Source organism: Mirounga angustirostris, unplaced genomic scaffold (genome assembly GCF_029215605.1).
Source record: "Mirounga angustirostris isolate CCGP_5_RB_7025 unplaced genomic scaffold, mMirAng1.0.hap1 SCAF_17, whole genome shotgun sequence".
In the NCBI taxonomy this organism is placed as follows: Eukaryota; Metazoa; Chordata; class Mammalia; order Carnivora; family Phocidae; genus Mirounga; species Mirounga angustirostris.
In genome coordinates, this window is record NW_026991725.1 from 55,262,306 (window position 1) to 55,284,069 (window position 21,764).

Here is a 21,764-nt window from a genome sequence, read left to right on the forward strand (position 1 = left end):
ATTGGCTACTCTGGAGGATGGGCGAGGGTGGATATGGGGCCACCGTGGCGGAGGTGTCTGGGTGACAACGTTGGCACCACTGGAAATGGAGAGGTCTGGGCAGCTGGGTGAGCCATTTCGGAGGTGGGGCTGATAATAGCTGTGTGAGGTAAAGAAGGGGAAATCTGAGTTGACAGCTCTTTGTTGTATGTATTGAAAGGTTTTTCCCAGTTTGTCTCTCTTTTTTCGGGGGCAGGGAGGAGGGAGTCTTTGGCATCTCTTTGGTATATGGAAGTTCTTGCATAGTAAAATTTGTCCATCTGTTCTTTAATGGCTTCTAGGTTTCATATTTCAGGATTTCTCCACCTTGAAATTATAAAAATGGCCCTCCCCCATTTTCTTCTAGTATTTATGGTTTTTTGTTTTTCACATTTATATCTTTGGCCTCTGGATTATGTGCGGAGAAATGATATAGGGACTCATCTTATTTTTCAGAAGAGTATGCCAGACTTTTACCTGTTGTTGAGTACAACTGCAGAAGAGGGTGATACCTTCTGTGGGACTGTTGCAAAGAGTTAGGCAATTCGCAGAATTATGGGCAAAACAGGTTTAGATTAGGGAGGTACTTTGTTATCACTTTAAGTTTGTAACTGGGGGCCAAGGGTGCAAGAGCACCTGGCTCTGGGGGTCCCGAATGGACTAGGTTTGATCACTCGCCACTGACAAAATCCAAAGACAGAGAAATGAGTGGTGGTGAAACAAGAAAGGGTTTTTTTTCAGTGAGGCCAACCCTGGGAAGAGAGCCTAATAACTCTCAAGTACGGTCTCCAAAGTGCTGAAAATACTTCTAGGTTCATATAAGGAAAATGTGGGGCAAAGATTGATGGGTACCTGCAGGTGGGCAGTAAAGGTCAGGTCGATCATTGTCTAGGGGTCAATCACAAGGGCTCTTGCTGGCCTTGGGGCAGTCCCTATTACTCCTTTGCCCTCTGGATCTTTTGCCTGAGGTAAGAGATCAGCTGGAAAGAAGAACTTAATCAATTAGAAAGTACACACTGAGGTCAGAGTGGGGGTAGTTGGCATCCTCTTTCAGGTTTGACAGCTCAGTGTTATATTCCAGTGTATGTTTTTTCCAACACCACCAAGTCATCAGCTCAGTTTTAACACTGTCTACCTGGAGTTAGCATCAGATCCAACAGGTTAAGGACTTTGCTCTACAAGACTGCACCCCTGCCCTGCACCCCCCTACCCCCAATTTTAGGCACCAGTCACAAGTCCAGGTTGTCACCTGTGTCTCTGACCAACAGGCTATAGATCAGAGGTACCAGCAACCTCCTCCTCGGATTTGATTAATTGCTAAAGTGGTTCACAGCCCTCAGAGAAACATTTCACTTACTAGATTATCGGTTTATTTTAAAAGGGTATAAAAGAATATAACTTAGAAACAACCAGATGGAAGAGATGCATAGAGTGAGGTATGTAGGAAAGGTGACCACTCTCTGCACGTCCCTCTGAGCCCCATCTTTTTGGGGTTTTATGGAGGCTGTATTACATAGGTACACTTCATTAAATCATTGGCCGTTGGTGATTTAACTCAATCTCTAGTCCCTCTCCCCTCTCTGGAGGTGGGGTGGGGACAGGTGGGGCTGTAATTTCCAACCCTCTAATTCAACCAGATTCCCCTGGCAATCCAGCCCTGATCCTTAGGTGGCCTGGAGGTTTTTCCGAAGGTCACCTCATTAACATAACAAAAGACCCCTTGATCTCTGATCCCTTAGGAGGTTAGAAGGATTTTCTTTCTTCTTTTACGAGATAACCGTAGCCTAAGGGGTGGAGAATGAATCAGGACAAGTAGCAGAGAAATGGGCTTTAGGAGCCCAGACTTTGTCTTCAATCTTTCTATTGCTCTTTATTGAATTGTTTTGTTACTTTATCTTTCTCCCCTTCTGATCCTGATATCTGAGTTCTGCTGGAAAGAACACTTAGTCATGCTATCTGATTTTTAAATTCACTTTATCTTTATTGTTTTTTCAAATTACAAAAGGAATAGGCCCTCAGTGGAAAAACAATTTAAATAGTCTAGCAGTATATAAAGTAAAAAAAAGATGCCCTCTTCTGATAGCTCCCTTTATTTCTTCTTCCAGAAAAAAACCACCGTTGTGCATCCTTCAAAAGACTTTATTTTTGTTTATAAACACCACTCCCTTGGTAAAGGGCGATCATAACCCAAGCCTGCTTAAGCAGGATGCTATGAGGCTGACTAGTACCATGTAACCCCAAGGAGAATAATTCTGAGGATTGTGTTTTTAGTTGAACAAATTGTTTTTTAAATTGTTTATTTCGTCTAAATTTTTGTATACTGGCATAGAGTTCTTCATAATAATACCTTTTTTTTCCCCTTCCTAGGGATTTTCTATCTTATTAAGGAGTTGGAGTAGGGAAATGATAAATTGAAATTCATTGTGTTTAATTTTGTGGATGGAAGTTCCTGGGGAGGAGTTGAGGATGAGGATTTTCTGATTTTAGAAAAGGAGAGCAGATGTGTGTTCGACTTTGGGAAACCCTCCATGGTCTGGCTCACAGGCCTATTGGCCTCGTTCCTCAGCCTTTCTGACCCTGCAAGTATCTCTTCAAGTTCTTCCCTACTGCCCCAGTACCATCGGAGTTTCAGTTTGTCCATATATGGCTTGATTGGTTGTTTTCTCTTTTCTTTTTGCTGGCTCCTGGAGCTAGTGCTCCAGAGCTTCACTTAAAAGATGGGCACTTTTGTAGTGGAGGCCTTTAAAGAGGGGGGGTGTTCAAGAGAGAATGATCGAACCTTTGAAGGGTTGTACTGCTTTAAAGGTGGGCAAGAGAAGATTTGCATGAGAAATCAAGGATGTTAAAACATTTCTTTCCATGTCTTTGTGTGGAGTAAACAGTTTAGCCTTCCCTAAGGAATTTCTAGTTGTCTTTTCAGTAGTTAGGCTGTGGTGCTATTATATGATTAAGCAATACTGATTTGAGATGATAACTTTTGTACTACGTACTTGGGGAGAAGAAAACTGTGGTTTAATGATATCTCAGTATTTTTAGGGATGATAGGGCATTTTGGTCTGGATTTGATCAGGTTAGATGGCCAAACCTAAGACTGATTCACCATAGAGATGATTTAGCTAAATTAGAAATATATTTTTGTCTTTCTTTCTGATAAAAGGAAATAAGTATTTCTTACAAACTTGCTTTTCTAGCCTGCTGGGAGCTGATGGTTCTCCACTTCCTTCCTGCTCATGGGAGTGCTGCTGTTAGGGAAACCAACTGTGTCTTACGCTTTCAGCTTGGCTCTTCATGCCCGAGCTGTGTGTGGTCCTGCTTGGGCCAGACTGTGGTTCCTGGTTCCCCCGCATAGAGCAGACATTCTTCTGAACTTCCAAATGCCTCCATGGGGGGGGGGGGGGGGGGGGAGGGGGGGGGAGGGCTTAAAGAATTGGGCACAGTGTGTTTTAATTTTTTGTCTAGACCTTTGGAGTAATTAAGTGAAGTAAATCATCCCAAGTCACTGAGTTTCTCGCAGAACATAATTCGGGTCTTGACTTGTGGCATCCAGTTCCTTGGCAAACACTGTGGACCCACTTTGTGGCAGCCCCCTTGTACTGCTCCACGTTGCACAGAAGTGCTCCAGACTAGAAGTGCTGAGAAGCCAGTTTTTATTTCTAATCTGTGTGACCTGATACTTTATTTATAAAATCCAGTAAAAACAAATTGTTGTAAAAATGAAGTTTAAAAAGGACCTACAAACAGATGTCCAAAGTTTTTATTATTAGGTTTAGCAGACATAAAATTATTTTGTTAAATTGTTTTAAGCCTTTAAAATTTCTTAGGTTTAGTTTCTGTAATGATCTCATGGGCTAGGACCAAATAATTCACTGATTGGCACTGGTTCTCGAACCACACCCTGAGGCATACTGCCTTACCTCTCCTCCTATCCTCTGAGAGAACTCCTCATTCTTGAATTTAGGATATTAGTGAAGCCAGGTGCTTCTGGGAAGGGCTATATCTTTTTTTTTTTTAAATTTTTTTATTCTTATGTTAATCCCCTTACATTACAACATTAGTTTTAGATGAAGTGTTCCATGATTCATTGTTTGTGCACAACACCCAGTGCTCCATGCAGAATGTGCCCTCCTAAATACCCACCACCAGGCTAACCCATCCTCCTACCCCCCTCCCCTCTAGAACCCTGTTTGTTTTTCAGAGTCCATCGTCTCTCATGGTTCGTCTACCCCTCCGATTTCCCCCGCTTCATTCTTCCCCTCCCGCTACCTTCTTCTTCTTCTTCTTCTTTTTTTTTTTTCTTAACATATATTGCATTATTTGTTTCAGAGGTACAGATCTGAGATTCAACAGTCTTGCACAATTCACAGCGCTTACCAGAGCACATACACTCCCCAGTGTCTATCACCCAGTCCCCCCATCCCTCCCACCCCACCCCCCACTCCAACAACACTCAGTTTGTTTCCTGCGATTAAGAATTCCTCATATCAGTGAGATCATATGATACATGTCTTTCTCTGTTTGACTTATTTCACTCAACATAATACCCTCCAGTTCCATCCACGTCGTTGCAAATGGCAAGATCTCATTCCTTTTGATGGCTGCATAATATTCCATTGTATATATATACCACATCTTCTTTATCCATTCATCTGTCGATGGACATCTTGGCTCTTTCCACAGTTTGGCTATTGTGGACATTGCTGCTATAAACATCGGGGTGCACGTACCCCTTCGGATCCCTACTTTTGTATCTTTGGGGTAAATACCCAGTAGTGCAATTGCTGGATCATATGGTAGCTCTATTTTCAACTTTTTGAGGAACCTCCATACAGTTTTCCAGAGTGGCTGCACCAGTTTGCATTGGGAAGGGCTATATCTTGAATCACATTTGAACACTGTCTCCAGTTAGGCTATAGGAAGAACAATTTAAAATTTAATTAACATTGTAAAAATTGTTATTGAAGAATCAAGAAGCCAGTCTTTGAATTACGCAAGCAACAGATCTGGAGCTATATGACTCTGAGAGACTTAGTAAAATTTCTGAAATCAGTTCCTTAAAAATAAGTCTGTTGCTATGTGAGGAAATAAATGTCTTTCCTCTGCCAACAAATCCCCAATAATGTGATTGCCTCCAAATAAACATAAGAATCAGAAAAACAAAAAACTAACCTGGGTCATGTATTCCAGAAATCAGATTGTGCGTTTAGCATTGCTAGATAGGATTATCAAGTCATTGCTCAAATCATAAACTTTTCCAAGTAGAAATGCTTCTCAGAGGACCAGAGAATCCTCCCCCCGCCCCACAAATTTACCATAGCTATGACCAAACAGTGAATCTTTCTTTAGTTCTTTCCATAAACAGAATTGAACGTAATGACTATATTAGTGTCATCAAAACTTGGCTTGCTTTTGAAGTTGGGATGCTTAAATTACTGTGTTGGGGATTTTAAATTTCACTTACTAATAGATTTTGTAATTTAATTTTACTTGTTTAATAATGAACAAGTGCAGTATTTTTATTAACTCTATTTTGAATCTGAGCTTCATTCTTTCTCTAAATTGTATTTAATGTTTACTTTTCAGGAATTACCCAACTCTGTCTTTCTGGTGATGGAGGTAGGTAGTGTATGTGCTGTTTAATTTACTTCAAATTCCTTTTGATTAATATGTACTTTACAGTGGACAGTAGATTATTATTTGAAATTTTGAATTAATAAAGTCCATTTAGTGACTTAGATTCTACTTTATAAGTAATATATAATTTAAAAATTTGATACCATAATTCTTATGTTTTCAGACTAGGTTTACATTATATAGAAACTATTTTTAATTAAAATTAACTGATCATGAATTGAATTAATCTTGAATCCGTTTCCTTATTTTAATATTTTTTCTTTTATGTATCAGTACTGCAATGGTGGAGACCTGGCAGATTATTTGCAAGGTAATTTTTGTTTGTCTGTCAGTGCTCAATAAAGATAGTACTGTAGTCTGTTTAATCCTGAGAGTTACATCTGAAATAATGCTGACCCTGTTTTCTGCACTTGTATAGAAACATTCAATAAATATTTGTGTATTTGTTTAAGTGTGAATCGCTTTGCTGACCAACTGTTGTTTGTTGTGGTTTTATTCCTAAACTTGTGTATAAGGGCTTCCTTCATGTATCCCTCTTTCTGGCAGTGTTTGAGAGATGGGTCCTCTCCCCAAGAGAGAAAAAACCATATGGTTCTCTTCTTCGAAAGACTCTCTGGGTTACCAGCAGTGAACCTTTAGTCCCTTTCATTTCTTTCAAAATAAAAAAATCACAATGCAAAAATATATCTAAGAATGTGTTTATTAAGTGAATCTTTCTTGTAAATTAAAAAGTTACAGAGGATTAATTAAAAGTAACATTGAAATTATTTCCTGGCAGAGGTAAGATTTTAGTACTAGATGGTGCTTGAAATTCTGTATCCAAAATGTATATACACAGGATGGATATAAGGCATTCAGATCAAATTGTGTCTCCCACAAGTATTTTTTAAAATGGTGTCAGATGAGGCCAGCATCTCCTTGTTCATCCCTTAAAATGCAAGGGAAATATGCAAAAAATACTCAACCTCTGAATAGATCATGGCCGTTGATGGTGACCCTAATACATCAATAGGTACACTTACAAAGGGTGTGGACAGTTTACGAGAACATATTAAAAATGTTCAGTTTCACCTTGTAATCAGGGAGTGCAATTGAAAGTGAGCTTTTAAAAATCTTTCAAATATAAAGTATTGCTGACTTTCAAAAGCTGCACAGAGATTAATAGGAAGAACACTGGGAGTGTTGCCCTCAGCCCTCGCCTGCGGTGGGTAAAGTGGCCCAGGGCACAAAGCTCCTTCCCTTCCATGGCCGCGGGCCTGGGCACACAGGGGACAGCGGCGACCCCAGGACGGCGACCCCACGGGTGCTACATGGTCCACCGTCAACAGAGCTTCTGCGGTCCGTGTACATCGGCTGGCCACCCAGGCACTGGAACTGCCACCGCGGAGAAGGAGCAGAGCGGGAGTCCGGTTCATCCTGAGGGGGGAGATTCAGGCCCAAGGGGAGCCGAGACCCCGCCTGGTCCCGCGTGTCCCTGCCCTGAGTGGACCGGTTCTCCTCGGCTCCTGCTTCCTCGGGGCGTCCCGCCTGCCCTGCCCGCCATGGGCCCCTCCTGAGCCAGCACACCTTAGGGGAGGCACCGGACAGAGACAGGATTTGGAAGCTTGGTTTTTGGCTAGCTGATTGTTGTGGAAGGAGAGGAGGGAGTGTGGGAGGGAAGGAAGGAAGGGAAAGAAAGGAAGGAAGGAAGGAAACTTATTACGCCCCCCAATTTAAAAAAAAAATTATAAATAGTTGAGGCTCCGTAGTCCCACTCCTGTCCTTACCCTTTAGAGACAACCTTTACCCTGAATTTGGGAGTTTACTTGTTTAATAATGAACAAGTGCAGTATTTTTATTAACTCTATTTTGAACTGAGCTTCATTCTTTCTCTAAATGCATGTGTAGTTTTGTGTTTTTCCCAACCAAGTTCTTCTTTTTTTTTTTTTTTAATCCTAATTTAGTAAATCTTTTCTTTTTTTCAAAATGTCATTTACTAGTAGATAGAATGCAGTGAGACAGGCACTTTCACTGACCACTGGTGGAAAGAAGTTCAAGCTAGAAAACACCCTGCTTCTGCCTTCTCAATCAGCAAATCTCGAGTTCCTTGATGTTCTCAGTGACCCGGGTAAAAGCACCTTTTCCCCTGGGGTCAGATTGAGTGGCACCCTATCAGTTTAGTGCCCTCATTGGAATATCAGTTTCCCTCATTAACAGAAGTCCTCCTCACCCATGCAGGCAGTGTTACTGGTGTCGCGGATTTAAGTAAGCTTTGGCAGCAGTTTCGTCCAGTATGTTGAACCCTGTATTTGATATTCCAGAGCACTAGCGTTAGAACAGGAGACCCAAGAGTGGGGAGTTTACGAGCTTGAGTGTTGGGAGTCAGACAAGCTGGTTTGTAACAGTGCCCCTCTTCACATCACTTAATTGCTGTGGTTTTGGTCAAGTCCTTGAACCTCTCCCTGGCCCCTCTCTGCCACAGTCCTTAAAGGAATCCCTTGTAGTTTGAAAACACTTGGAAAGACATATAAAAGAAATCTGGACCTCAAGGAATTTTCAAGAGTTAAGTGGTTCGGTAGGGTGGCCACCAACCTCATGGGGCTACGGAGCTCTTGAAATGTGGCCCAGTCTGAAGATGTGCTACAAGTGTGAATATATTTGATTTTGGACACTTCAAGGAGGAAAACGGTTATATTTCATTAAGGCCTTTATGTTGATTACAAGTGGAAATCGTTTTGGACGTATTAGATTAAATATATATTATTTAAACCTGTTTCTTTTTCGTTTTTAAAATGTGGCTGCTAGAAAATTGAAAGTTACGTATGTGGGTCACATTGTATTTCTATCGGGGAGCATTATATCACAACACGATCATTTAGTCCTTTTATTTCCTTTGATAAGTAAAATGCCATTCACATTTTCAAAAGAAAACAAATCCTACTGATTGGCAAGTTTAAAACATCTTAAATTAATTAGCAAGTCGTACTTGAACTTGGATTCTAGCAGAATTCGTTGAGTGAGGCAGCCGCGGCTGAGCCTGCTCCCTCTGGGCTAACTTGCTCAAGAATTCATTTATTTGGAAGAGTTTTGATGTTGGCCATGCCTTTAAAATACTAAGTTTTTAATGTGGCAGATTCGGGATATGGGGTTGTGATGAGAAGTACGCATTCCATGTTCATAGAACTATGTGAATACCTACTACAGTTTGTGTCAGAAACAGATTACACTAGATCATTCACTTCCCGCCACAAGAAGAATGTTAGAATTTGGACTCTGAAGCAAATTTAAGTATATTCAATTGTATGTCATGGGGCAAAAATTCAAGTTCTAAGCAGCTGCAGTCATTTAAAGTAGCCCTAGAATGAAAATGGAAATGAATGAAATGGAAAACTGTCTGTTCTAATTTTTGCAAAGTAAGTTAAGTAAAACATTACAAAAATAAAGAGCTAATCATTGGTTTGACCCACCCACTAAGATCTGGAAGAATACACTCCCTATTTTTAGCAGTGTTTATTTCCAAGGGATGGCATATAGAAGATATCACGTTTTATATGTTTTGGTGTATTTAGATTTCTTTTTGTTTTCAGTGAGCATCAAGAAAAGAGTCCCAAAGAATAAAAAAAGTAGAACAGAACTATTTATAAACCATGGGGATTTATCTTCTTAGAAGATGTTAAGGACATAAAGTGTCATTATAACGTGTCTAAAATGATTTTAAAGATAATACTTAATTTGTTCCAAGTGTAATATTACTTTTGTCTTCTTAATTGCATATTGAAAGATTATATAGAACATATTCTAGAGTTGTATAGGCAGAAGTATGTTCACAAAGGATTTAGTAGATAGGGTCATGGCTATTAAATCCTTAATGTAGATTCAGGAATCACACTTGTGGCTTTTAGATTCATTGTAATAAAAAGTTTTATCTTTGTGTACTGACTGTATTTGAATAGTTATTCTGTGCCAGGCTTTTTCTAAAGTCTTTATTATTAAAGGCGCTATCTTGTTTGATTGTCACAACAGCCCCATGTGGTTAGTCTGTTTCCAGCTTTTTCTAGATGAGGAAGTAGGCACAGAGGGTTCATCTTCCAGGGTTACACAGTAAGGAGGTGGAGGAGCTGGGATTTGAAGAAAGGCAGCCTGACTCCAGATCAAGCTGTTGACCATTACAGTATGCCCCAGCGGACACACAGACACACTCTAGTAGTCAGTAATGACTACCCTCCAATAATGTCCATACTGTCTCTTTATAGTAGTGAAAACAAGTGTTCCTTCTTAAAGGTGTCTAGTGATGAGAGTGGTGGGGCAGGAATGTTGCAGCAGGGAAGATGAGGGGAGAGCCATGTGGGAGCACAGACCCCTCACAGCTACAAGTGGTGGAAAAAGGTCCCAGTCCCCATTCATAGACCCCACCTGCTTTTAATTTGTGCTCATATAATGGCCGGGCTGAAATATGGACATTTATCCCAGATAATTTGGCTAGTAACAAGGGGAACTTCTATTTTGGCTTGTTGAGGGGGCCTCACATTCGCTGAGTACCTGTTGTGCTCAGAGTCACATGCCATGGCACCTTCACCAGTAAAAAACGGGAAAGGAAAAACACCAGCGAAAACGAGAGATGCAAATGTTAAGTCAGTTCTCTTTACAACAGATCGAGTGAAGTGTTTGAGGTGTCTGATATCTCTTCATAGACTTAAATTATTAGAGTAACACACAAAAAAATGTGACTCCCAGTTCTTCATTCCCTCTATGTTCTTAACTCGATTCTGTTGATGGGAGATGCAGATGGTATTTGATTTTGTGTGTTTAAATATTTATGCGATTCCTTTTCTACCAGCTAAAGGAACTCTCAGCGAAGATACTATTAGAGTGTTTCTGCATCAGATCGCAGCTGCCATGCGGATTCTGCACAGCAAAGGAATAATCCACAGGGATCTCAAACCACAGAACATCTTGCTGTCGTACGCGAATCGCAGAAAATCCAACGTCAGTGGTATTCGCATCAAAATAGGTAAATGGCCATGTAGTGTCTTATGGAAAGGACAGTCTTGAGACTCCATAGTTTTAAGAAAATTTTGTTCAGCTTTGTTAGAATGATGGGTTTTGTTGATGCGCTTTTGAAATTTTTATTGAGTTCAGCGAGGTGCATTTGGATATGGGAACCCTTTACGTTACTGGCAGCCTATCCTAAATCTCAGGACCGAGGGGCCCACGCTAGGAACTCCAAACACGACCCCCAGCAGCAAACCCTATCCTGCTTCTCATACATAACGTGATATATTATCATCATAACAGCAGTTGAATAACCTGGGCTCTTTACATCCCATGGGATTTTAACACAAGGGATCTAAGAGACCATTTAGATCAGCCTTTCTTTTTCACAATTATTTGAAGCAGTTTGTAATGCTAGGTATTTTTTAAAGCTTTTCTTTAAAAATAAAAAAAAAATTATTTTGCCAGTATTTAAAGAAATTTCTGGAGGCGCCTGGGTGGCTCAGTCGGTTGGGCGTCTGCCTTCGGCTCAGGTCCTGATCCCAGGGTCCTGGGATCGAGCCCCACGTTGGGCTTCCTGCTCAGCGGGCAGCCTGCTTCTCCCTCTCCCTCAGCCCCTCTCCCAGCTCATTCTCTCTCTCTCTAAAATAAATAAATACAATCTTTAAAAAAATAAGTTTCTGATTTTATGTATGGTACATCTGGATCTGGAGAGGGAAAAAAAAAGTTCAAATTCCGTACCTGGCACTGATACTTAGTGAGAGCTGTATTAATGAATCGTTTATTGCAATTAGCTTTTTCTCTTGCAAAGCTTGGTGCCCGCTCCCTGATTACAAAACTGACAGAGCAGTGACTTAGACAGTCAGTGATCACTACCAGTTCTTAGCTTGTCGAAATTGAGGTAGAAACTTTTTTCTTTGGCAGACAGACTTATTCAGTAAGCTGCAAATTCCTCACAATTCCTTTGTGCCCTCTGTGTCTTGAAGGTATGATCTATGTGAAGTGTGAGTAAAGGTATCCTTTGTTTTTCTCCTTTTTATTTTGTGAAATAGCGGATTTTGGGTTTGCTCGTTACCTACACAGTAACATGATGGCTGCAACACTGTGTGGGTCCCCAATGTACATGGTGAGTGACTGTTATTTTGTCTTTGCCTGTGTATAGTACGGTGCCTTTAGCATTGGAATTTAAGTATGATGCTGGTTTCCAGTTAAGATGTGATTTTATGTATAGCCTAAATTGTTGTTTGACACTGATTATATTACTGATAATGCTATAAGTCCTCTTTTGCTTTAATATAGTGGACAGTAGAAGTCAGTCACTTTTACCCATTAGTTAAAAAATTTTTTTAAAGTAGGCTCCAGGGGCACCTGGGTGGCTCAGTCGTTAAGCGTCTGCCTTTCAGCTCAGGTCATGATCGAGCCCCGCATCAGGCTCCCTGCTCAGCAGGAAGCCTGCTTCTCCCTCTCCCTCTCCCACTCCCCCTGCTTGTGTTCCTTCTCTTTGCTGTGTCTCTCCCTGTCAAATAAATAATAAAATCTTAAAAAAAAAAAAAGTAGGCTCCACACCCAGCGTGGAGTTCTTTTAGTTTAAAATTTTTTTTAATTAGTTATTAATGGTAGAAATTCCCTATTAGATTAAATTGAAAACACAAATTGATGAAGCATGGTCATGCTATACTTGATGTGTAATATTAGGGAAAACTTTATTTATTTATTTATTTTTAAACCCTCTTGGGCACTTCTTCATCTCTAGGGTGAACATGCTCATCTTTTGCATGTTATTTCTCTTGACAAGATCCCTAGATCATAGAAGGTTTTCACTTAGTGTTAGAGGTAAAGCTGAAAAATCTTAGTTCTCCCCTTCATCCTTCCGTATGGATGTTGTCATGTCTGAAAAGGCAAGGCTATGAAACTTCCCGAACCAATGTGAAGCATCAAGCCTGGAAATAGCTTAATTCTGGAGCTTCAGAATTCTGCAGAATAAATCCACGTACCTATCTCAGTTCTAAGTTTAAAATGGGCTTATATTCAATAGGGATTTCCTCTGATCTAAATCAGTGAGAAGCTTACTAGGGATGACAACTAAAAATGGTACACTTGGAAAATAAAGTTTACTGGTTTTGAGCGTGTTTGACATTTCTGTTTAATATTTGTCCAGATTATTGGTATTTTTAAAAAGCAGCATCTAGTGAGAAGAGGTGGGAAAAGAGCTGTAAGAAAGCAGAGAAACACCTTTGCTTTTAAGACAATCCTTATTGTGTTTTCATCATAGTTTGTGTATTATTTTAAAAGCTTTCAAATGACAGGGAAAACAGAGTAATACAGCAAACACTTGTGTACCTCTTTTCCATATTTAACAAAGGTAACATTTTGCCATGTGTGCCTTGATCTTTTTTCTTTCTAGAAAGAAAGAAAATACTCCAGCAACAGCCCAAGTCCTTTAAACGTTTCCCTCTTTCCATTTCCCACTCTTCTACCCCAGAAGTAACCTCTGTCCTGTAGCTGGTGTGTATTTTTTTTTAAAGATTTTATTTATTTATTTGAGAGAGAATGAGATAGAGAGCATGAGAGGGGGGAGGGTCAGAGAGAAAGGCAGACTCCCCGCTGAGCAGGGAGCCCGACGTGGGACTCGATCCCGGGACTCCAGGATCATGACCTGAGCCGAAAGCAGTCGCTTAACCAACTGAGCCACCCAGGCACCCGCTGGTGTGTATTTTTATTATAACCTTAATACCCTTACTGTATTGCTGTCCATGGTAATACATAGAAATGCTTGTTTCTATCAATTGCTTCTTTTCATGCAACGTTGTTTTTGAGATTTACCAGTAAATACCAGTGTACGAATGTGGTTTAAGTTCACAGCAGGATCATCTGATTAGGGAAATGTTACAGTGTGACCTCATTTTAGTAGTTTTCTTAGGAGCATGACCTTTACCAGTTAATTTATCAATACTAGTATGTAGATAACATCATGCATGTGTCTGGAATGTTTTTATCCCCAGGCTCCTGAAGTTATTATGTCTCAACATTATGATGCTAAGGCAGACCTGTGGAGCATAGGAACAGTGATATATCAGTGCCTAGTTGGAAAACCACCTTTTCAGGTAGCCTGATTCTTTACTTCTGTGCTAAGTTTTGGGATCTTCTCATTTCACAGTTGCCTTTGACTTAGAAAACGGGGAACACTTTGAAAGCAGTGTTTTTGGTTCCCTTGTGATTTGTTTTGATTTTGTGAGCCAGAACAGCTTTTGCTTTTCCTTTTTTTTTAATCTGCCTTCCCTTTGTAGTTGGCCTGGGTGTAAAGCCCGTTACATGTTTGCCAGGCTAGTGACAACTAGCCGGGGTCTGGACTGACACCCTGGTGGGAAATGGTGTGAACAGTGATGTTCAGCGCTTCCTGCTTAGCTTGGTTTGGGGGGCCCTGCACTCCACGTGCGGGCTAGGCCTGGGCTGGGAAGATCACCGGAAACCATCTCCAGCTTCCTATTCCTGTCACTGCTGGGTGAGAGAGAGTTGATGGTTTCGTTTTTATGCACATTATTTTGGGTTACTCTTCCCTCTCCTCGACTCCATCCTTTCAGAAAGAGACCCTCTAGAACGAATCATGATGATTCCTCCTGAGTTCATACAGCCCAGTTACAAAGAGGTTTTTTAAACCTGAAAACTGGAACAAAGTCAACTTATTTCTGTAAAAAAGTATATAAAATCAGTGCCCCAGCCATTTTAGACACTTAATTTCTCAGTCCAGTTGGTTAGAATGGCGGCCGAGGGGCAGCTTCGCCGCCCCAGCAGCTCTTACCATCCGGGCGCCACCTGGTGCTGGGTGCCCGGGGAGGGACTGAAAGGCAGGCGTGCGCTTCATTCCCTTCCTTGCACCCTTGGCAGTCCTAAGGGAAAATATACCCTGATTTTACCCAATAAAAATGTACCTGTTGGGTGGGCTGGGTGACCTCCAGAGTAGTGGTTCTTAACTCTTCCTAAGTTTCAGGCTCCTCTGGGAGGCTGACCTCGGCAAAGAGACCTTAAGCCCAGATACACAGAGTTCACGCATAGTTCCAGAGGTTTTTAAGTTCCTGGTGCCCATCTGTGGCTCCTTCCGAAACCCAGGACTTTCCGGTTCAGAATGTCTGCTCTGTAGCAACCCTGTGAGCATGGACCACATGATTTGAACTTTCTTCCCCCATTGTTTAGGGAATAAAACCTTTTTTTCTTTTCTTTTTTTTAAATAGGCCAATAGTCCTCAAGACCTAAGGATGTTTTATGAAAAAAACAGGAGCTTAATGCCTAGGTAGGTGTTCAGTTAAACTGGGTTTTACTGTCTGTAAATGCAACATTATGTGAACCGGTAGGTTTCCATTCTTGAATCTTTATTCAGTTGACATTAATGTGAGAACATTCATTATAACAAAATCACAAAATTACTGGTGCGTCATAGGTGCCTGGGTAGTGCTGTACCTTCTTTTTTTTCTTTTTTTAAAATGTAAAGTGTATTTAAAAGGAAAAAAAAAAAACTACAGAAGTTTTGCGTGTTCTTCGAGGGGAGGGAGATGCAAACAGAACAGATGTGCGTGACTAGGAGGTCAGTTCCTCCCTTGGCCTTCCCTGCTCTCTAGGATAACACGAGCTGGCTCTGTACCTTATGTAGATATTTATACACACACATTTACATATTTATGCACACATATTTCAATACAAATTACATCGTACTTGACAAAGTTCTGCAACCTTTTTTTACTGTACAGTCTACCTTAGACATCATTTTAGCGACAGGATATAGAGAACTACCTCATTCTTTTAAGTGGCTCATAGAGTTCCATGGCTGGATGTATCATATTTTGTTTAATCAGATCCTTGTTTTCATTTTTTGGTTACTCCAAACAGTGTTTAGTGAAGTGTGTGTGTGTGTTGTACACTTCTGTGTATTTCTTTAGGACGGACTCCTAGAAATGGAATTGTTAGACCAAAAGGGCTGCTCTCCAGATCAGCTAATGCAGCAGTACAACAGAGTGCTTGTTTCCCCACGTTTTTACCAACACAGGAGGTTATCACACCAGGTGCCTCACAAACAGAAGAGGACCAATTAGCTCTTTAATTTGCATTATTCTCTTTACTAGTAAAGTTGGCACTCTTTCATTTGTTTATGTCCTTTTGTAGTTTTTATTCTGTGAATTGCATGTTCCTATTAGTCATTTTTCTTTTGGTTTGTCTTTTTCTTAGTGGATTTTAGGAAGCTGTATTGTTTCTCACTTGTATTTGAGCTGTGCCCTTTTCCAGACAGAATTGGAGGTGGCTCTTCTTCTGAGAACTCTAGCAAATATTAGTGCCAAGTTGAAGTTGTGTTAAAACTCAAGATTGTGCTTGTGAAGTGCTTTATGCCTGCAGATATTCAAACAGATAACATTAATAAGCACAATGCAGAAATCTTCCCGAATGGATGCCCTTTCTCAAAGGCAATTGCTTAATGTTTTTGGTTTTGGTTTTGGTTTTGGTTTTTCTCCTATAAGGAATGAGGCTTTACCATGATCTTCTTGGTATAAAATGTATTTGCAAAGCTGCATATACATTTTCATTTACCACAATGAAGGCAAAAATCATGTAGTTAATATGTATAAACTCACCCACTTAGAGTCTTTTTGTTCCTTTCCCCCAGTATTCCCAGAGAAACATCACCTTATTTGGCTAATCTCCTTTTGGGTTTGCTTCAGAGAAACCAGAAAGACAGAATGGACTTTGGTAAGTAATATTTTCAAATTTTGTATGCTCTCTAATTTTATTTTTGTGTAGCCCCCCAAAATTATTTTTGAATGATACTGTAGAGTTTTCAGGAGAAAATTAAAGTCAATTTCTTTCTTTCTCTTTGTCTTTTTTCCTTCCCTTATTTTGTAAATATTTATTGACTGCTCACTATGTTCTAGGTACAGAGGATAGAGTAGTAAATAATAAAGAAAATCCCTGTCCTCATGTATTCTCGTGGGGGAGAGGCAAACAAAGGATAGACGATAATCACGCACCAAATAGAAGGTGATAAGTGCTGTGGGAAAGAAGAGGGAAGGGAAATGCAGGTGGGGGAGGGATTGAAAGTTTAAGTTCTGTGAAGCCCTTTCTGAGGAAGTGGGCTTTGAAGAAATACTTGATCAAGGACAGCAGGATAGTGAGACAGTGGGCCGTGTGCATGTCTGTGGGAAGAGCTTTCCAGGCGGAGTGAACAGCCAGTACAAGTGCTCAGGGCTGGGAGAGTGCCACGTAAGCTGGAGGAACAGTTAGAAGGCCAGTTAAAGACGTGGGCTTCTGCTGAAAGTGTGATGGGGAGAATGTGAGCAGAGGAATAATAGGATCTGACCCATCTTTAGAAAGGATCATTCTGGTTGCTTGTTGCCAACAGACTGTGGAGAGGGACGGTGAGGTAGCAGGAGCACAGAGGCTGGGGGACCAATCTGGGGACTACAGCAGTTACCCCAGTGAGAGATGAAGGGGCTTAGGCCACAGAAGTGGTAGGGAGTCCCTTGAATTCTGCATCTTTTTGGAGGTAGAGGCAGCAGTATTGACAGAGGAATTGGATGTGGGGTGTGAGAGAGAGAAGACTCAAAGATGCCTCCAGGCTGTCTGGCCTGGGCACGTGAAGGTATAGAGTCGTTGCTTATAGATGGGTGAGGCTGTGTGGCTCGAGCAGGCTATGGGGCGAATCAGGGTTCAGCTTGGACCTGTCAAATTGAAGACATGCATTTAACATAGGGGTGCAGATACCCAAAGGGCACCTGGAGTTCAGAGGAGAGGTCTAGGCTGGGGATGTATTTGGGAGAAGATCTGGGAGGAAGGAAAGGAGAAACACTCCAGAATCCTGGTGGAAAAGTCCCTGGCCTTGAAGATGGGGTTTCAGGAGACAGGGAGGGGAGCTCTGTGGCAGATTGGTTTTCACGGCTTTAGGGCTTTAGGAGAGCAGGCTCTGGGTGCTCCGCGAGGCCATGATTTTAGATTTTTACATTCTAAAGGTCAATCACTGATTTTGAGCCTTTCTTCTTTTTATAATATAATCATTTAAAGCTAAAAATTTCTAAGTATTTTAACACAGTCTATTTTCAAACAATATTTTACCACTTGTTGCATAATGAAAGAATTTGGAATGCTTAATACTGTAGGGATTATCCAGTTCCTGAAGGTTTTGAAAGAACCTTTCTCCCTGAAATTGTTTGGGTCTCAGCTCCTCTTTGGGGGACAGTTTGTTAACTTGTTCGTATCAATCTCATGTAAAAGATTGTTCTTCTTGAATAAATAAACTGTTATGTGAAGCACCCAATTTGTTGTCCTAGCAAATGTCCTCAGTAGACAATAGGTCTAGAAGTTTCCATATAAGGGACAAGGTGAAATAGTCTGATATGTATTTTCTTAAAGTTTTGTGAAGTTGGAACTAAATTTCAGCACATGTACTTGGTAAATATTTTTATCTTTCAGAGGGAGAAATTAAATTGAGAATTGCTCTGTAACCATGAGAAATAGGGGTCAATACTGAAACAACATATCCATCGATAATAGTTTTAAAATGATAGATCATATCAAGTATTTGTATATTTTCCATACCATAGCAGTTGATGGGGAATGCGGTTTCAGAGCATTTGCTTTCAGTTTTTTTATATCTTTTTTGTTTCATCCCTATTATGTCCATTGCAAAAATTAGCATAAAAAATCTTATAAGTCAAACTAGCATTAATGTGTATGTATACTAATTTTTGTTCTAAAAATGATCCCAGGTAGAAAACTCATGTTTTTCTTCAAAATCCTCCACATTTCTATTCCCTAGCAAATCTTGTAACTGATATTTACCCTGAGTGGCTTTTGGCGATTTATATCAGTGAGACTCATGGGACCGTTCAGAGTAGAAGATACTTGAGACTGGCCCTGAGTTAAGCTTTTCCTGATCTCGTATCACCTCATTTAAACCCCCACGCTGGTGTTGTGCTGCCCTCCTTGCCTGCTCTGAGAGATTTACTAGCATACGGGTCTGGGACTTCATGACACAGGAGATTATCTTTGTGGGTTTTTAAAGAAATAGTGAAATGGGAAGGTAAAGAAAGTAATGAGTGGCCATGTCCTCACTGACTTACTTATCTTTACCTAATTAGCAGCCTTATTGTGTAGGTTTTATCCTTGGTGGACAGCCAAAGAAATTAAATCAGACTTACAGATTTAAAAAAAAAAAAGTGAAACCACCTGCAGGAATCTCTCTTCTGGGATAGAAGGATGGGATTTATTGTATAAATCAGCTGCCTGGATTGCCTCGTAGGACAGTTAACCACAGCTGTGCTTCCCGTACGTGCTTAGCAGGGGCAGCACAGGTCCCAGAACACATCTGCCTCGGTTGCTCGGGGCCTGCCGCCTTGGTAACGTGTGTTTGCAAAATTCACAATTATTATTTTAAATTATAATCTGATCATTTTGTAGATGACTTATAAAAATCATAGGCTTTTACAGTGGAAGGAGATGGAGGCTACATAAAGAAGTTAATAATAATTATGATCTCAAAGACACTGTTAAATACATCGACAAGATTAACCTGTCTGCTAGTCAACCTCAGTTTAAGGGTTGCATTCTCCTTTTTTCATTACAGAAGCATTTTTTAGCCATCCTTTTCTTGAGCAAGTTCCAGTGAAAAAATGTGAGTACCCATTTTTTTGCATTTTTACTTGAAGAGTGAAGGCAGACTTAAGGGAAAATTAGCGTTTTGTGTCACAAAATTAATTTTTGATTGTGCTTCTCAAGATTTCATTGAGTTTTTCTTCAGTAACTGTAGCTTTATTTATTGAATTACACAGTCATTTTTTTTCCAAATCCCAGTTGAAATAGTTGTAGTAATTGCTGCAGTTGTAGTTCTACCCATGGGAGCTCTAATAAGTAGGTGAATGAATTTTTGGTCAACGCAAAGAGGTCGTAGTTTCGACAGGGTTTCTGTTAGACGAGCCGTGTAATTGCCCTGCAGAGTGGCGTCTCTCTCATCTGTGTTTCTTCCCGCAGCCTGCCCGGTTCCGGTGCCCGTGTATGCTGGCTCTGGCTCTGGAAGCTCCTGTGGTAGCTCTCCATCTTGTCGTTTTGCCTCTCCACCAGTAAGTTCTGGTTTTACTAAACATAATTTTGGAGTTAGTGCTATTGCCTCTGTTCGTAGGGAGCCTGCCAATACACTGTGGATATCCTTTTGAGGTGCAGTTCCTGGTGCTGCTGTGGTTTGGGCAGAGAGCGTGATTGTTGAGTCAAATGGACCTAGATTTGGACCTCTGCCCTTATTTAGCTGTGTAAGCTTTAGCAAGAAATGGCACCCCTCTGGGCCCTTTCTGTCTAAACAGGGAGTACAGTACTCTCACCTTTTCATGCCCTAGGGGTTGGGAAGGATGATAATTGCAAAGAGTACCCATCACAAGTAGATAGGTTATAGCTATTTATTTTCTCTATCATCACATCAGTTTGGATATTTATTGTACATAGAATTTCCAGTGGTGGTGAGTGACCTCTGAGCCACATTCTTCTGACTTCAGTTCCCATAATGATGGTTACCAGCCCTTCAAGAGTTGCTCCACACCAGCCTCTCCCCTCCCCTGGGCTTCCCAGGCCGTTTTCTCCATGGCTTTCTCCCCTCCAACCTAAGTGCTTCTTCTAGATCCTGAGAATTTCTGCTCCACTCTCCCAGGGTTTTACTCTGCCCTTTTCTGACCCTTTCCCCAAATCTCTGTTGCAGTGTGGGTTGTGACCTTGAGGCTTTTCCATCAGCTGAAGGTCCAAGGGCCCTTGTGTCAGCTATTGTGAATATTTTCCAGATTAGCCTGGCAGACATGAATTTCTTGAATTCTGCTGGCAGAGGGTGGGGCAGTGATAAAAGGAGGTGATTGTATAATTAGTGGGTTCCCCTCAGAGGTTAAAGAGCATGGGGCTTGGGAGCTTCTGCATTCCTTACTTGCCACATTAACCCGGACAAATGGCTTAATCTCTTTGAGCCTGTTTCTCATATGGAAAGCGAGTGTAATTGACCTATTTCATAGGGTTTTTTAAGGATAAATGAGCAAAAGCACTTTACTACAATGTCTGGTACATAGAACTCAGTAAGTGGCAACTGCTGTTATTATTAATTTCAAGGAAAACCTAACAGCCCATAGCTAAAGCAGATGCTGACGCAGCCGATCGCAAACAGACGAGTCCTAAAACTGGCAAAAACCCTTTTTGCCTAACCCTGCAGACTTAAACCAAGTTAGAAAAAGCAGATGGGCTAATAAGACATTATAGTCCCGTGAATTAAAAAAAAAAAGAAAGAAAAGAAAAGGGGAAAAAAAGTGTTGTGGATTTCTGCTTCAGTCTGGAATATAAGAAATCACTGGATTTGGAGTGACCGGGGAGAAATGCAGAGGAAGGGTACCGACATGGAAAGACAGCTGGCCTTATTTGGGGCCAGGCGCAGCTGACTTCGGTGCTGGCCAGGCTGCTTGCTCACCCTTAACCTGGAGCAGGTCGGTTCCAGAGCTGAGCCACGGCTCCTTCGTTGGTAAGGCAGGCTTCGTGAGCTGTGCTTCAGCAGCAGCGGGAGTGGGTACTGGATAAACTGTCGCTGTTATTATGAAGTCTGTGTTCGATGCAGAGTGAGACATAATATGAAAAGCAAAGTGTATGCTTGAGAAAGGAACCACAGGGAGGAATCTAATTATGAGAGAGATGTGGGAGAGAGCAAGAAGAAAGGAGCCTGTTTGTAGAATGACCAAGGAGTGAGAAAGAGAGGGTCCAGTAGGAGGGACGTTGGATTGGAAATTGCTTTATCTGGAGAGAGCGAGTTGGGGTTTTCTGTTGGGTGGGGTAGCATTGAAAGGGAGAGCATACAGAGCTAGGCTCAGGCTGCTGGGGAAGAGATGGAGTGCTAACAGGAGTGAGGACATGCCAGAGGGAGAGAAGAGGCATATTTAGATGCTAAAAACTTTGGTGGGAAAACCATTTTTAGAAGGCTTTTATTAAAAGCTAATGCTTGGGGCGCCTGGGTGGCTCAGTCCGTTAAGCGTCGAACTCTTGATCTCAGCTCAGGTCTTGGTCTCAGGGTCGTGAGTTCAAGCTCCGCATTGGGCTCCACGCTGGGTGTGGAGCCGACTTAAAAAAAAAAAAAACAACTAATGCTTGAAGTG

General features: G+C 41.2%; 1 protein-coding gene across 5 annotated transcripts in view; it reads left to right on the forward strand.

The window, feature by feature from the left end:
- The window catches only part of ULK2 (unc-51 like autophagy activating kinase 2), an 82,536-nt gene that overhangs the window by 10,369 nt on the left and 50,403 nt on the right, over positions 1-21,764 (forward strand). For all 5 annotated transcript variants that reach the window (XM_064582743.1, XM_064582740.1, XM_064582742.1 and 2 more), the window contains 9 exons: positions 5,599-5,631; positions 5,923-5,959; positions 10,466-10,639; positions 11,673-11,746; positions 13,623-13,724; positions 14,850-14,908; positions 16,271-16,353; positions 19,223-19,270; positions 19,627-19,715. In XM_064582743.1, the coding sequence (XP_064438813.1) occupies positions 5,599-5,631; positions 5,923-5,959; positions 10,466-10,639; positions 11,673-11,746; positions 13,623-13,724; positions 14,850-14,908; positions 16,271-16,353; positions 19,223-19,270; positions 19,627-19,715 (699 nt within the window). The remainder of the gene's footprint in view (positions 1-5,598; positions 5,632-5,922; positions 5,960-10,465; positions 10,640-11,672; positions 11,747-13,622; positions 13,725-14,849; positions 14,909-16,270; positions 16,354-19,222; positions 19,271-19,626; positions 19,716-21,764) is intronic.